Source organism: Nomia melanderi, chromosome 10, assembly GCF_051020985.1.
Source record: "Nomia melanderi isolate GNS246 chromosome 10, iyNomMela1, whole genome shotgun sequence".
Taxonomy (NCBI): domain Eukaryota; kingdom Metazoa; phylum Arthropoda; class Insecta; order Hymenoptera; family Halictidae; genus Nomia; species Nomia melanderi.
Genome location: NC_135008.1, coordinates 4,192,242 through 4,208,928, shown reverse-complemented (window position 1 = coordinate 4,208,928; position 16,687 = coordinate 4,192,242). Strand labels below are relative to the sequence as shown.

Genomic DNA, 16,687 nt, shown 5'->3' with positions numbered 1-16,687 from the left:
ACCATTCATTTCGAGGCCGATATAAATTATTGCCGGGGCCGCATTAATTTCCTTTGCGAATAATTAACAACCTACCGGACAACGAAACCTCCCACGCTCCGGCAATGGTCAGTCTTACGGCGGGCACCCCCGCGTTCTCCGTTCACCCCCTGGAAGGCGGCGTTCGAGGGCCCCTAACTTCCGCGGTCGACACCTGAAATATTAATCATGACTTACACGCGTTGCACCCTGGACTACAGGTATTCTCTATCTGCATTATTAAGTGACCTAGCGCACGAATTGCCCTACGTAGGACTGGCCCTACCACCGCGAAACGAATATGAATGGCCATCGATCTTGGTCGTTATTGTCCTGAAAATAGATCCACAGTGCGCCGATGATTTACTTGATCCAATATACAACTGTCTACACCTCATAGCTCTGTCGAGTTAATATAATAATTGTCACCGCAATCGCGTCTTTGAAACGATCAATTGTTTATAGAGATAATTTCAGCTGAGTTCGATTATCTACCAATTATCCCTTTGATCCCTTATAAGGAACCTTGGCAGATCCTCCCTGGTTGTTTAGGGATCTCCTAGGGAAAGGATCTGACAGGTCCTTTAAGTATCTCGTGGAGGATTCTGGGAGATCCACCAAAGGTCCTTTAGAGTTCTCTATAGGGAAAACCTGGATGTTCCCTTCAGGGCCCAGAGGAGGACTAGATCCTCCAAGGTCTAGCTAGGGATGCAAGGGAGATCCTTCAAGGGAGAATGCTGGGAAATTCCTGAAGGGCGTGTTGGAAGATCCCTTTATAGACTTCTAGGGATTCCCTTGATGATCCTAGAGAATCTACTAGCAATCTATTTGAAAATTTCATTGCATAAATATAAATACTTAGAAAATACCTTCACTGCATTCAAGATATTTCGCGGAAGAACGTCGAAAATGAAGTATTACGCACGGCAGACAGCTTTTTCCCGAGTCTCGGCTCTCCCGAAGTTAATGTATCCCCCAAAGCTGCACTTACGAGGCACAGGGCAGCGGAGATTCCGAAAATAAAGCACTAAAATCAATCCGGGCGCTCTAGCTTACCACTAGTTCCCCGAAGTAGTCGCGTTATAATGAATTTACCGAGTTCGCTGTTTAACAATGCACATCTCGCCACCGCGGCTGTGTTCCGTTGCGAACGATAACCCGTTGAAATACGTTACGAGCCCGCCGTTTCCGGGCCCCCGTAATGCAGCAGGTCTAGATCTTCTAATCTATTTGATACATTACTCGCCGCATAGCTGAGATTGTTTCGTGCCCCGGAAAGCGGCATTAAATCTCCTCTCCGCTCGAGCCCTAAAATGTTATTACTATTTTAATTGCGATACGCGTCGGGGAGCAGGGATTTATTTGTTTTACCCGTTTTCCGATTATGAAGTTAGAATTCTTACCCGATTCACCGTACACTCGATTCACCGCGAAACTCCCCTGAAACACATCGAGCGAATCGATAGCGTCATCGGTAGCCGCGAACCGCTTCGAACACAAATTGACGAGAGGTCAATGTATTTATCAACACCGACGCTCCGCTATCTCCTTCGGAACTCCCCTTTACCATAGCGAAACGTGTTTTTTTTCCGGTAGGAAACGCGGTGACCTCCAACTTCGTTTATATTCGCCTCCGTTTAATTTCCCACGCGAGCCTCGAACGTAGCCGCGTCCCCCGTATCGACGTATCGATGCGGCACGTGTGTTCCGCGATGTGGCGGAATATGAAATAAGAAACACAGGAAAACTCGCGTGCAGCGAAAGAGAAACTTTCTCAGCTGGAAGCAATGGCACGTTACACTCCTCGGGCTATCGTCGCTGCACGAATAATGGAAGACATTCGATGATTCATTCACGAGAGCGGATGATGATGACACGGAGGAAAAGTTCCGGCCGGTTTCCATGAAATATACACCACAACGGACGCCAACAACCACTCATTACGGCTGAAAATAACGCGGGTCGTAGCCGGTCTTAGCCAGAGGAGCGTAATTCCGAGAGAAAATACACCGCTCTGAAATTTCAATTCCCCTCTTTCCCGGTCGCCGCGTTTTTTCCCCCGCCCCCCCGTTCGTTCGTTCGTTCGTTCGTCTCCCGCGTCGTCCGCGGAACGCATTAAAATATTATTCGGCTGCTCGTCGCGAGCGCGTCGCCGGCGAGATATTCGAATATTTCACGCAAACGGACACCGAACGCGAGGGACGACGGGTTGCGCGAGCCGCGTAATGCACGTCGAAACCTTAATAGGAAATCGAGCGACGCGGAAGAAAACAGGCCGGATTGGATGCCAAACACAGCCGGCCGTGGTCCGCGCCGGTCCCTGTCTCCTCGGCCGGAAGCGGCCGCGTTTCTGTGTCACGTGTCCCCGAACGGTGCGGCGCGAGCGTCTTCGCCGGCCGAAGATAAACGCGAACGAATAATTCCGCGCGAATCGAAGCTGACGCCTCATTTCCATTCCCATCGGGACGCAGGTAATTTATGCGACCGGCATGCAATTACGTCGCCGACGCTCCCAGATATTCTAATTGTTGCGACGCGGGAGTAGAAACATAAAGCCGACTGATGCGGCTGCTCCTAGTCCCGCGGAAATTGCGGTTTTCGTTTGATACTTGCTAACTAGAAACGGGAAGAAGCTTGTTCGGGAAGTTTTGCTCGCGCAGGCGAGCAGGCTGAGTTAGGTTTCCGGCTTGCTACACGAATTTCTAGAATTTCAACTTCGGATTCTTCGGTGGTAACGGGAACAATCGTTTCAGCGCGATTGAGTGGGAATAGACTGGGCTGTCTGTGCATGGCTCACCGTGTTCACTTATAAATACTAGAGCGCGTCTCAGACTGATGTCGATTTTGGAGTCGATTGAAAATTGTCTTATCTCGTATTCGAAGCGTTGACAATCATATTTTTATCGGTTTCTTTAATTCTATAGAATAAAGACACTGTAGCGTAGGTTTCTCTGTGCGGGTTCTAAATGGCAATTCCTATATACCTCCGTTCCTCGAGCAACATTGTCAACAGCAGTTCCTGATCCTGACTTTAATTTTCGTCAGCGTTGCTTCAACCCCTGGCGAGCGTGAAACTGCCCTAAAAAAACTGTCTGCTCTCGTTTATTGTCTTCCGCGGGCCGAGTACACGGCCGTGACAACTCTCGAAACGAAGGACGGCTCGTTAAGCACCGCGGGAACACCGTCCTCGGGCTTCGAGAACCTTTTTAGCCCTTTAAATGCGATTAAACTTTACAGAAACGTTCCGTTCCGGGATGGTTGGTTTCTTACAGATCGCGGCGGAGAGTTCCGTTCGCCGGTGCTCGACGGAATACGAGACTTAAGGGGACTTATTTTCTATCAGCGAGCCCGGTTATTTCTTTCCTCGGACGGCGGGGCACTGTCTTATGAACCCGAGAACCTGACGTGTATTCTTAATGAAGTCTGAGGCGAGTTATTTGCTCTTCGAACCGAATGTCCTTACAATTTCATTTCCTCCGGGTTTAGTTCAATCGCAGCTGAAATTATGTTCTATAATACACTTAGAGGATCGTGCCTCGAGGCCTGAAAGAACGGAATCACGAATTTTAATGAAAAGCAGTGATAAGTGAACATTTCCTAAAGTTTCCTCGAAGCATTGGAACTTCACACCTTGACGCTGTAATTTACATTTTTCATCCATCTGACCGTCAAACCCTTGAAATCTTTCAAATCACTGAAATTATCAATATCATTAATTTTCCACTACATGCCAATTTGTTTTATATATTGAACCAACTGAACGAACATACTAGATCGTACATACTGATATGACATCAAAGTGTGAGCCACTATACACGTGTTAATTCGTACTCATACGTATAGGTATAGTTCGATCGAGGAAAAGAGAGGCGGAAGGCAGGTGGAGAGGATCATACGGCCTCATTAGAGAATATACTAGACTCCCAAATGGAGCATCGACTTATTATGACCCGTCACCGGGACGTGGCTCGTTTTCCCCAAAGGTGCTCGGCCGGCTTTAGGCCTTTTATCAAAGAGCTTGCGGTTTAAGAAGCGGAAGGAAGAGGAACGGGGTAAAGTGGGAGGCGAAACGAGGAGTGGCCCTTTCAACGGTCGACACTTTGCACCTGTTGAAGATACGGCTTCTTCTCCGCTATTTCTTTCCGTCTCCTTCCCATCGTCCACCTTCTTTCTTCTCGCTCCCTCCATCACTCTCTTTCTCTCTCTTTCTCTCTCTCCATCCCTCCTCCTTCTCTCTTTCTCGCTTTTTTTTGAAGTCCTACTCCCGCACTGAAAGTGATCTCGGGCCACGAGCCGGGGTTACCAACGAAAACGTCACCGAACTTTCCTTCCCCCCGACTCGATTCCATTCCATTTGACGTCTCGGAAATTGCTTTTCGATAGCAGCCTCTGTAGACGGCCCCCGTTGTTCCCTATGCATATGACAGTTAGCAAAAGGACACATTGTGCGTGGAAGCCCTTACGACTATTTTCCGTCGGGGCCTTTGACGCGAGACGATAACCCGCGAATTGATATTGTCGCGTGTCTTTTCCGTCTTAACGGCCATTCGACCGTCAGACTCGCGATTCTTTAAGTCTCGCGGAACCTGGCTCCTCCGTCGTGCATTTATTTCGAGGATTAAACGTGTATAATGGTAGAACAGTCTTTTATTCTAACATACGAGCGATCGATGATAATAACGTTTATCTGGTAGATCTTCCTGGTCGCCCTGGATTCCAGGGGAAGTCTATGTATAGTCATAATTCCGTTTTTAGCTCAATGAACCCTGATCTACTTGTAGACCAAACACGATCACCGGTGAAACAATCCCACGGTAAACTTCACTGATCAAACTTGGGATGTTAACTTTGGCAGAGCTGTTCCAATTGTAGTCCCCATTGGGAGCCAATGCTGATTCGCTAGGTGTTCACATTTGAGGAGACTTAATTCCGCCCTAAACGTCCCGATTCGATGTTTGAATAATCTAAGCAGCCCCGTCGTCGGTCCAGACCGGGAGCGCTTAATCCGTTTCTAGTTTAAAATTCATTGAAAAATTTGGTGGCCGACATTCGGCCGAATGAAACATTCATTCGTCACGCGCGAGAGCGTCCCCCGTGTTGCCGGCCGATCGAACGAAAGTGACAAATAAAAGGAGAGCGCGTCTCGCGCGATTTCAGGCGAGTCGATGGCCGAGCGGTATCGGTGCGCTCGGAGCGCGGATCGATTTTTGCTCGAGCGATGCCCTGTTTGCTCTCCCCGCTGTATACTTTGCCGTATTTATTCGCGTTCCGACGGAACGTTGTTTCCCTCGATGGACTGAGGTCGTAAAATGGATTGTTTAGCAACCGTTCGCAGAAAAATGAACGTAATTCCTTTCGCGCGATGATTGCTTTGTTTCCCGTGCGCGTACGCGCGCGCGCGCGCGGCGCTGCCCGCGATTTTTTTTCCCTCCCTGCCGCGTGCCCATTTTTTTATTTATTTAGCGTTTCACGGTTTACGCGTTTTACGCGAGTCGGAGCTTTCATTCGGTTTTATTCCTTTTTCCTTCTCTCCGGCGTTTTTTCTTTTTTTTCGTCGGTTCGCGCAAACAATTTACGAGGCATCGGGGATAAATCTTACCGCTCTATCTTCCTCTATATTAAATTTCGAAACGCGGCTTCCCTTCCTTCTCCGCGGACATGTCCTGTTCTCGATGGCTCCCCTATTTCGCTGGGCGAGAGCCTCATATTGATTTAGGCACTGTCGGTAGGGAAAAGCTAGTCCCGAGCGCGTCGATGGTATTCAAATTTCGCGGATCCATATTTGTCATCGGGGAAGGGGAGAGAATATTCAATGGCCGGTTTACAGCCTGCCGCGGAATAAATAAATTTTTTTGTCTTCGAACCGCGTCGTTAGAATCGCGTCGCCCTGACGAATCTTCCCCGCTCGTTTCTTCCCGATTCTCCGTTCGCCGAGTACGGTTTACTGGAAATCGACGCGGATCGTACTGACGAACGCGAGCGAGGTTCAAGGAGCACGAGCGATTCGCTGCACCGACCCCGATCTATTTCCCGATCGCCATATTTCATCGCGACCCCCTTCGAGCGGGCCGCATTGTTCGTTAGCCGGAACGCATAAAATTACCGCCGCGCCAAATTAATCGTCGAGTCGCGCGATCGAAGGGGCTCTTCTCAGACGTAACGCCATTCGCGAGTAATTGGGGGGGAGTTGGTAATACGCAGCAGATTCGGTCGATCGCGATTAGATCGCACCCCATCTTCCTAGGCCGGCGTTCCCTTCGTTTGGTTTGACGGGCATCCCGGAATGAAGCTCGATAGGAGAAGCTATTTCACCGAAGAATATCCTGTTAATTTCAAACCGACTGATCGTATCTCCGCTGTGCAGCGTAAATCAGCCGATCGGCCGGGCATCTCTCATTTTAAATCCGGCCGCTATCTCGTTAAACATTCGACTGGTTTAAGTCAATCGTCGGCGAAAGCTTTATACCCGCGCAAACCCGAATAAATATTCTCAGGATACCGGGACCATAATCTACCGTACGCGACACACAATATCCATTAAAATTATAGACCACAGTCATGTTTTTATTACTGCCGCTTCACCGTGTTTCATATGTAATACCCGTTTGTAATCACGGAATTGATAACCTGCTACGGTTTATTCTCGAATTATTTGTCGCCGTTCGGCCTCGCTTCATTCCTCGTTCCGTGTATTTCGAATTGATCTGCGGTCGAAAAGCTTACCGTCTACCTTTTTTTTTTTCATGCACCCTGTGCTATATCGTACACCGTGTACATCGAATTCCATTCGTATGCACCGCTATACGTACACATGTATCTCTTCTCTAGCGCGCGCGAGGACGAGGCTTAATCCTAATGCTCGGCGTTCCAACCGCACGCGGCCCCTCCAAATCCTTGACAAATCACGGTCGGCCACGTTCCGGCGGCTCACGTCATAATGACATAATTGAAGCCCCGAGAACGGCCGAAAGGATTGATCCCGGGGAGCGTTTATGGCCGGGACACGGGGCGGTGCGTTTGACCGTGGGGTTTCTTCGGTTCGGCGAGGATTCTTCTCGCAGCGGGTGACACGAGGAGGACCGTCGCAGCCGCCGGGGCGAGGGGGTGGATTTTGTTTGTAGGGGATCGTTGCCATGGCAGCGCGCTGTGCGCTCGCTCGGCCACCCAATGCACCTTCGGACCAGCCACCGTTGCCTTCCACGGCCGACCAAGCTTGCGGAAAAGTTCGCCGCCGGTGCTTTCGCGAACCCCCGTTAATTCTACGCCTCTGGAACGACCCGCCGGCAACTTCCTACCTGGGGCTGTCAATTTTCGGAGAATGTCAGCGTTCGGCGTGCCGCAAACGATTTGTTTACAGATCTGTTAATGTTTCAGACACTGGACTAGCATTGATCATTGTTTACAGGATATTTCTAGAGAGTAAACTATCTAACTTTGAAATTCCAAACTTCTGCTTGGTTGAGAATCGTGTCAATCTAGAATAAACTACAGCTTGACCCCTTGCCATAGCATTTAACGCGCAAAATCCGGGCTATAATCATGATCGATATATCATGCTGTCACCTCGAGTCAAACTCGATATTTATGTTCCCGAAATTTTTATCGCGAGCTAAATTCGTTAAAATACGAGAAAGGGTTAGAAGTTATTGTAGAAACTTACGTAATTCTTCGATAATTATTATTCATCCTCACGGATGAAGCAACCCCTCGAAATCTACCACCCGCAGAATCAACAGAGGGTTTAATCGACAACAGAAATATCTACGGCATCGTGCCCCGGAAAAGCGACAGCGTTACGAGCCACCGTCTCTCCGCGTTCTTCGCCGGTCACTCGCTAACAAGCGCTCGTTTGTAGCCAGAACAAATGACGGGTACCATTTGACACCGTGTTCCAGTGTTCCTCTTTCCCTCTGCTTCCCGTCCACGGTTATTCTTTATTCCGGGGTGTCACGTGTCGCGTATTGTTGTTGGGGTCGTGTAATGGCGGAGCGCGGGGATCGCGCGCGCGTCAGGTAATAAAATCGATAGTCCGACAGGCTTTCACGTCGGTCACATTTCCGAGGCTGAAAAGTAAATCGAGCCGGCGGAGGCCGCCGCGGGTGGCGGTGGCGAAAAAAAAAAAAGTAATAATGGTGTACCGGTTCGGCATTCAGTGCGTGACCGGCCATAGAGTCGCCACGATTCAGGGGCAGCGCCGCAACGCGCGCCCTTTTTTGTGCGCATCGCTGCTGATTGGAAATATTGGTCGGTTGTTTACCCTTGCACACCGGACCCCGAGTATCTCAGGACAATGTCCTCCGCGTAGCACCATTGCCACGCTGTTTCGCCTTTATTTCTTTCGGACGATCTTCCAAACGCGCGTCGGAAACCGTCGATTGCGCGGCATTTACGCTCCAGCCCTCGAAACGAATAACAACCGGCGCTGCCTATCGGACTCCGATACACCCCGGCGTTCCGAAAGAGTCCCTTTTTTCACGTGGAAGCCGGCCTCGTCGACGGATCACGCGCGCGGAACGGAACGCGATGAAATACGATCGATCCATTTGTTTCCGGCTCCGTCTTCGATGGGACATAATGCGCCGCGAGGAACGATTAGGCGGCACCCTATTGGAAGGAATTTATTGCTCGATGGGGCAGCCGTGGATTTAGATGACGAGGGTTGCCGGTTCATTCTTGATACTCGATATTTATTACGAAATCTAATATCAATCTTCAAGGATCCAACGACAATGGGGAGTTCTTGTCGAATACGTTCAATTAGAAGAAACCTCTTAACCCACTCGAAGCTTTCCACCGGAAACCTACGACAGTTCCCGATGAGATATATTCTTCAAAATATCGATGCATCGCGCAAGGCTAAACATTATATCACACTTTCTAATATTGTCAGATCAGATCAAGCATACCTCTCGAGTGTAAAGTATTAATACTATCCAACCAGCGAGCTAAAGTTTCCTCTCGTCTATTCCGCCCCAGTCGACGCCCCGTCACGAAATCCAGCGAAGCGATCGAGAATCAAGAAGCGAGGCGTATTCGGAAAATAATGAAGCCCTCCGAAACTACATCCGCCTCGTACAAAGATTCCCGAGCCGGTTCAAGTGGACGCCGATCCGCATCCCCTCTAGACAGCAAGAAAGCTCGGATTCCCTTGGAAAAACACGGTCGCGACAACGGATCGCGCTTCCCCGTGACATCAAAGATCGGAGGAAGCGCTTTCGGCGGCGGGTGGCGCGCGGCGCTGGCCGGGGAGGACGGCGTCGTACGCGCGGCCGCGATATAAAGAGCGATACGGACAAGATGGGCAGCCTGATAGCCGAGACGTCTGAGAGAGCGAGTGGCCCTGGGACGGGGCAGTGGCTCTGATATTGCTCGCATTAAACTTTCATATTCAATCTTGCCACCCACCGTTGGGCTCTTTCCCTCGTCCCGGCCTTAGCCGGAAGGTCGTGCCGCCGAGAGCAAGCTCGGCCCGGCTTCGACCCCACATGTAATTGTGTTATGCCCCTCTTTTCCCACCCCCGTTCGCCGAACTCTCCTTCGCGCACTCCTCCGGCCGCGCGCTCCTTCCGACGATTCCTCCTCGACTACCCTCTCTACATTTCTTACGCTTCGTGCCCGCAATTTCGCCCCGCGTTTCTATAGATTGGATTTTCTAATTCGCGACGCCGATGGGGTGTTGGCCGCCGCGGCGGAGGGACGACGCGTTTTTGGCCGGATTTCCATTCGAATGTGAGAATCTTGCGAGCTCCGGGAGCGAGCAACGCGCGGAAGGGATTGATGGAAAATGTAGGGTGAATATTATTTAAATTGTACCGCGGCTGTGCAGGATGTTGCAGTCCACTTGGTGGCTGGGTTGAGGAATATCCAAGTGATAAGTTTTCACTTTATCTTTGACCTTAACCCCTTGGCTTATCTCTTTCTCAACTCTGATCGATACGGCTACTTTGTCCTTAGTAATTTATTGGAAAAGGAGGAAAGTTCTAAGCATATGTTGTGTTTATATTTGCTTTTGTATAATAGTTGATTACAGAGGAATAATATTTACTTTGAATTCCAATGAACTGAGTAATGTATATATTTGTTGAATCATGTTGGGGTTAATTCGATATTCGTCAATGTAACACACATAATCGAATCGAAACTATAAATGAAACATAGCGGGAGACCTCTCTAGATTCTGCGCCAATCCCGATAGTCATCGAGTGGGCGATGGACGGTGGATATTATAGCGAATTCCTCCGAGGATCGGTAAGTACCTCTATAAGAGAATATCGTACTTCATAGAGCTTGTCGATATTTATCAGACGAAAGGCTATCGTTTCTTCGCGGCGCATTGAATTTTTGGCTGGCCGAAAGTTCCGCCAATAGTCGATAATTCACGGTAGCAAAGCAAGCAATTAGCGGAACAGACAAACGGAATGGGACGCTGATTACCGTTTATACCGGGAAAGATAATTATCAATTAAAAACTAACTTTCGCGAGATATTTTGCTTGCGGATGGAATTCACGGTCTTGTTAAGGCGTTTAGTGACTCTGCCTTCGGCTATTTGTAAAACTTTCCTCATTAATTACCGACAAGATTCAATCCCCCTCGTCTCTTCCATATTATACCCCGAGTCCCCGGGCTCGCAGCGGCGGCAGCCCCATCTTTTCCCACCGTCATTCTACCCCTTTGTCCTTCGCCGCGGAAGGAAGTTTAATAGTAAATTAGATCGCGCGTTCTTCCAACGGGCAATTATCTGCCAATTAACGAGACGGATGTCACGTCATCTTTTCCGTCGTCTCCGGGTTACGTTGTCGGCGGCGGGGCACGCGTTATCTAGGAAAAATTGTTTACCGGAAGTACGGCCGGCCGGCCGCCGGTGCACCTCCGTCGACCGATAATGGCGCCGCCGCCGCGCGCGCGACTTGCAAAGTAATACTCTTCTGGGAAATTGATGTTATTGGAGGACGGAACGATGAAGGTGTGACTTTATGGATGACTACGCCGCTTAAAAGCGCAAAGCCACGCGTCGCGGAAGAATCTTCCGGAGTTTAACACCGGATTGAGATTAATAGAGGCGGCCGCTGACAATCTGCGCGCCTGATTTTTAATACGCTTGCGCAATCGTGGTTCGAAAACTATCGTTCAAAAATAATTTTCAGCGAATCTGTAATGGAATTAAGCTCGGAGCGAAATAAGTACAATTTGTCAATCTAGTTTTACATTTAACATTAAGTTTCCAAGTTCAATGAAAACTGAATGTTGAATGTCCGTTGTCTCTTTCCGGTCACTTTTGCCATCGACAAGTCGATAGTTCCTCGATCATTAGCGAATATTCCGTCGGGAGATGGGAATGGTTCGTTCCGATCTTCCGAAATCGTTATTCAATCGATGGCGACGGACAGGATACCCGTGTCAACGGTACACGTCGTCGCATCCTATTTACGCGAACGCGTTCCGTTCGCAACCGGTTGCCGATTGGCTGCGACGATCGGCCCGTTCGCAGTCCACGTCACCGAGGGAACAGTCCGTCACGTCGGAATATTCTTGCCCGACGGTGCCTGACGTTCCGTGACGCGGGAATGACAGGCCATCCACGAACACCTCCGCGCCGGCATTTGGGTCACACGGTTCAACAGGCGCAATTGCAGTTTCATTTCGAGCGGACCATCGGCTTAAACTGGCTCCGGTACCGCAGGCTCGCTAGAACTTCGAGGAAAAGGAAGAAATGGAACGAAGGGGAAGAGCGGAAGCTCTGATTCACTGTCTCCCGACGTTTAGCGTTCCGTTGTCCCTCCGCTACGTCAACGCATCTCGTCGCAAATGAGGTAATTCTGCTCGTAAAAGCGGGGCGAATCTGTGTCACGGTTAAAAACACGCTCGTAGCCGCGGGAACGCCCGATGGAAACGTACTTCCGTCTCGGAGGGTTCTCGGTTTTTACGTTTCACGTCGGTGTAAGGGCACGTTTACGCCGCCGCTGTCCGGCACGGTATAAATACGGTGTTACGAGTGCGCCGGTAGTCCAAGGAATGAAACGAAAGGCGCTCGAACTGGCCCGGGACCGACTAGCGTAAACGTTGTACCACTCAAACTACTTAGAAACCGTTCAATTACCTTACGCTAGAATTAACCTTCCTTTTCGTACCGCGACTTTATTACTTGATCAAATTCAGAAATCACTATCCAATTTACATATTATAGTGGTACTATATTATAGATATTGAAAGAGTGGATCTTGAGTAATCGAGAACTAGGAATAAATATATGTATTTAATAAAATATGGAAACAACACGGACAACACAATAAAGTAGGACTCAATGCCACGGAGGCCAATACACGAATCTGCTCCCGCCACTCTCTCACAGGCATTCTCTCCTAAAAATCATTCTCTGCCCCACAAGCATTCTTCTCACTCGCACTCGTCACAAACACTCGGATGCACCCCTGGAAGGCTGGTCCTGCAATCTTGGGTCCGCGTCGTTGTGCAGGCCACTTCCCTCGACCGTTTTACAGCCTGTCCTTCACTCACACTCATTCTTACGTTTACTCTTCCTAAAAATACCTTAACCTACGCTAAAAATTCTAGATACTACACATATTCCAAGGAACCAAGGATAGATTCCAAATTCTTTCCCACATGCGCGAGAAACGAAAGAGATCGGTTGCACGGTTTTTAACGAACTCATTCCGATAATCTCGTAGCGATCATAATTACCGATAATCGCGAGCGAATCAGGAATTGGCCATTATCCTGACGCGTTACCACAATATCTTCACAATTGTCTCTTCAAAGTTACGTCTCAATCTTCAAATACCCATGAAACTCACTTATGGCTCAGATGCATCGTAATATAGATTAGAAGCAACGTTCTCGACGTGACCAGAAAAAAATTGATTTCCCGCACGGTTCATTGGAAGAATCTCATCGCGAAGTGGCAGTGTGCACCGGGGTCATCCCGCAGCGGCGTAAACGTGCCCTGAACACGGATTCAGTGCGGGACCGGTTGCGCTTCGCCGGCTGCGAGAGTTTAGCGGCCGGGGGAAGCAGACAACTTAAGCAAATGCGGGTCAGGGCAACGACGCGCGTCAAAGTGCTCCGGGTCCAGGAGGAAAAGAATGCAGGACCGAGATAGTCGCAAAGGCTTCCAAGCACGGTCGGCTGATGCAGCGCTTGGAGAGCAGTAAAACGAAATGATGGCTGTATCGCGAGAACACGCCGCCACTCTCGAGATGACTCCGGAAGATTCGCTATAGCGCGGCCGCGTCGCGTCGGGCCGGGGCGGTCGTGCACACGATTGTGCGCGCGTCAGCCTGCATCGGTGACTATGCACCCGGCGACGAGCTACCGAATCACCTAGCGGATAGCTGTTCCGAAAAGCGATGAAACCTGGAATCACCGGCCGACAACTCCCCCCCGCGCACCCCCGTATGTTTATGCCCCCGCCCACGGTCTTCGACAATCATATTTGCCCCGCGCACCGGGCCCGATGAATGGGAGTCAATTCGATCGTAATGCGGATGCGTTTGCTCGACAATGCGTTGACACATGCTCGCCGATGAATTATTGGACTCTCGGCGATTAGAAATTTAATGGAACTTAATTTACCGTGCTGGGCGATTCTCGCAGCTCTTCTGTTGCTCCGCTTATTACAATCGGCGATGCGTTAATCGTTAGACGATAGTTTATTAAGTGGAATTCCGTAGCTCGGATTATCATATAGAATGACAAATACCTTTAGAAATTTAATGTATGGATCATTCTATCTTCGATAGCTTGAGAATTCAATTTGAATGCTATTGAGGTGAAATCTAAGTGAAATATTTACCTGTAATTCTAGTGGAACTTATGTAAGATGTAACGTTAATTGATATACTTCCAGCGCTGCGATTGCTTCAGAGATTAAAACGATGCGTATAATTACGTGCGCAGGTGTTGGCGATCGGTCATATCGCACTGGTTCCGACACGGAAGGCGCCGCGACCACCGACAACCCGACAACACCATTCCCAACGCCGCCGCCAACCTTGACGCCGAATCATCGGCAGGCATCACCGTTCCCTCTGGAAAGCACCAATTCTCGCCGGCATCATTACAACGGGAGCATATCATCGGAGAGATCCCGCAACGGCAACGGTACGGAGTTAATTAGAGCCGCGAGCGGATTCCGCTCACCCGCGCCCCGGATCATACTCTCGTGAACGCCGCAAGACGAATCCCCCGTTGTTACAACGCGTTACGTTACCGCGACTACCGCCAGGGTTTGATTAATCCAAGCGAAACGGTCGCCCGTTGCTTCGAAATAACATTTGTGCAGCCGTGTCTCCGTTTCCCGTAAATATTAACTATCCGCTCCTATCGGCGGCGGCTGATATTACGCCCGGAAACAACGCTGCGATCACGACGGAGCAGGAAACGCGTGGTAAAAGCATATTTCCAATCGCTCGAAGACGTCTCGTCGCAAGGACCTTTGATTTTCGAGGGATCTACGCGTCGCGCGTGCATTTAGCTTCACTTTGCCCGCTGAATGTTCCAGAGAATACATTGCAAACTCAGTATTCCTTGAAAATACGCTAAAATTATAATAGATTTTGCCATATTTTCTTCTGCGAAGAATCAAGCTTCAATTCCGATGAAATATTTCTACTTGTTGCAAGCGCGAGTCTGGCAAGAAACATTGATCCCCTTTATTCTGTAATCTCGACGAACCTTCAACTAACTCCTCGCGAGGCGAGCCTGTCTCCTTGTAAGTGTCCTCTCCATTTTAATGGAGGCGACTGAGAAATTCTCTATGTCGATGTCGCGGCGTTTACGAATTTTTGCGAGCCTCTCGGGCAATGTTTCCTTTTAAGGGATCGCCCCGGCGAAATTTCCCGAGGACGACGTTTTTGAAGAGGCATTTCAAAAATTCTGATGGCTTCCAGGCGAAACGGTGTACGCGGCGCCGTCCAAAAAGACGAACACCGGCGGTGGGACCTTAGGGCGAAGAACTCGGCGAGGTCACGCAAGCGCTTTGAGCAGCAGCTCGACGGCGAGCGACCGTTCCGAGACCGTCTTCCCCGACGAGCACTCTCGCATGCATCTCACCAATGGTAAGCCGACGCGTGTCTGCCACCGATTTCTCCCCCCGCTTGTCATTCCCCGCCCGCGCCCATTTTTCACGCGTATCCCGCGCCGACGGTCGGGTTCATCGGGCTTTTTGTTTCCTTTCGCACCGCATGCAGTTCACTTTCGCATCCATCCCCCGGCGACGGTATCGAATTTTCCCGTGATTTTACCGCGTAATTATCCGACAAAACAACGAGCCCGTCGGAACGGACGTGTATCCCGATGCACGGCCGGCGGACCGCTCTGCCCCGGCTAAATTCATCGATCGCCGTGAACGACCTGCACCGACCGACCAAGCGACCGACCGACCAAGCGACCGACCTACCGACCGACCGACCGACCGGTCCTGGAAATCACAACGTAAAATTTCCCCGCGAAGCGATAAGTTAACGATCCGTGCCTCAAATACGATTACCGGACTAACAAGATTACCGGCTGGTATCGAGCCCCTGGCCGGAGCTAAATCAGGTTTCGTGTAAACGTGTGCCTCGTTAAAAGCTTAATATTAATAGTCAGTCCCTTACCGATACCCAGCGAGGATCTTCGGTTTTGCTCGGCCATTGTTCCGCCGTGTATTTCCCGCTAACGTGGCGATTTTTTAAGGAAATATTCATCGCGGATACTTATTCGCCCGTCAGTTTCAATTGTTCGATCGATACTCGAGAAATAGAATCCGCCAACTATAGAAACTCTACCAACGGTAAGGATTTAATGTCGACAAACAGGGTCATCTTCGAATTGGACGTAACGCCGAGCGTCAACCGCTGCCGTCCGACTATAAAAAGCCTCTTCTCCGTAAGGCATGGAATGAACTTAATCGAGGGTGAAAAAAGTTTCCCTAAGAGCGGATTCAGCTGCGTTCCTCGCCGAAGCGGTGCTCGAATTCTCTCTGGTAGTCGCGCATCGTCGCGGGCTAAACGCGGGACAATTAAATCCGAATTTCTGAGGCGGGCCGATCCTCTGCCGTGGCTGCGCACGTTCCGGCGCGGTAATTGCGATGCTGCGAGGAACGGCCGAGGGCGAAGTGATCTTAAGCAAAGGCAAACGTTTCAGACGCCGCGTCGCGGCGGCGGTGGCTTGGCCTTATCCATGCTAACAGCGGCGTAATCGGCAAACTACCTTATGCGTCGGCTCGTTAAATAACCAGAGAACTCTCTCTCTCTCGGTTTTGGGGGCTAAGTTCATTGTCGTCGAATCCGAGCCACGTCGCCGGCCGGTGGATGTAACCGTTGACGGCCGGGGTTGGTAACGACGCGGCGGCCGCCGGCCCCCGACCGCCGAAATGGGGCGGCTAAACGGACAAAGAGGTCGAAAGTGGGCGGCGATGGTGGCCGGTGGGAAGACGCGGGTGACGAAGGTGAAAAGGACAACGCCGGCAAAGAGTGGAGGGACGAGGAGGGCGAGCGAGCGAGCCGCCGAGAGAAGCGAAGAGAGCCCGGGACGGTAACCGAGTTAGTAGTTGGTAGCCGGGCTAGTTAGAACGTAGGTCAGCGGTGGAAGTTAGCCGGTGCTATATTGTTTTGGAATGTCGAGGGTATTTAGGCCCGGGCCGGTCGCGGACGACGTTCGCCGGGTTC

The 16,687-nt window shown here is 50.3% G+C and overlaps 1 protein-coding gene across 4 annotated transcripts in view; it reads left to right on the top strand.

The window, feature by feature from the left end:
* The window catches only part of Ten-a (Teneurin-a transmembrane protein), a 587,521-nt gene that overhangs the window by 225,793 nt on the left and 345,041 nt on the right, over window positions 1-16,687 (top strand). For all 4 annotated transcript variants that reach the window (XM_076371185.1, XM_076371187.1, XM_076371186.1 and 1 more), the window contains exons 5-6: window positions 13,935-14,138; window positions 14,927-15,094. In XM_076371185.1, the coding sequence (XP_076227300.1) occupies window positions 13,935-14,138; window positions 14,927-15,094 (372 nt within the window). The remainder of the gene's footprint in view (window positions 1-13,934; window positions 14,139-14,926; window positions 15,095-16,687) is intronic.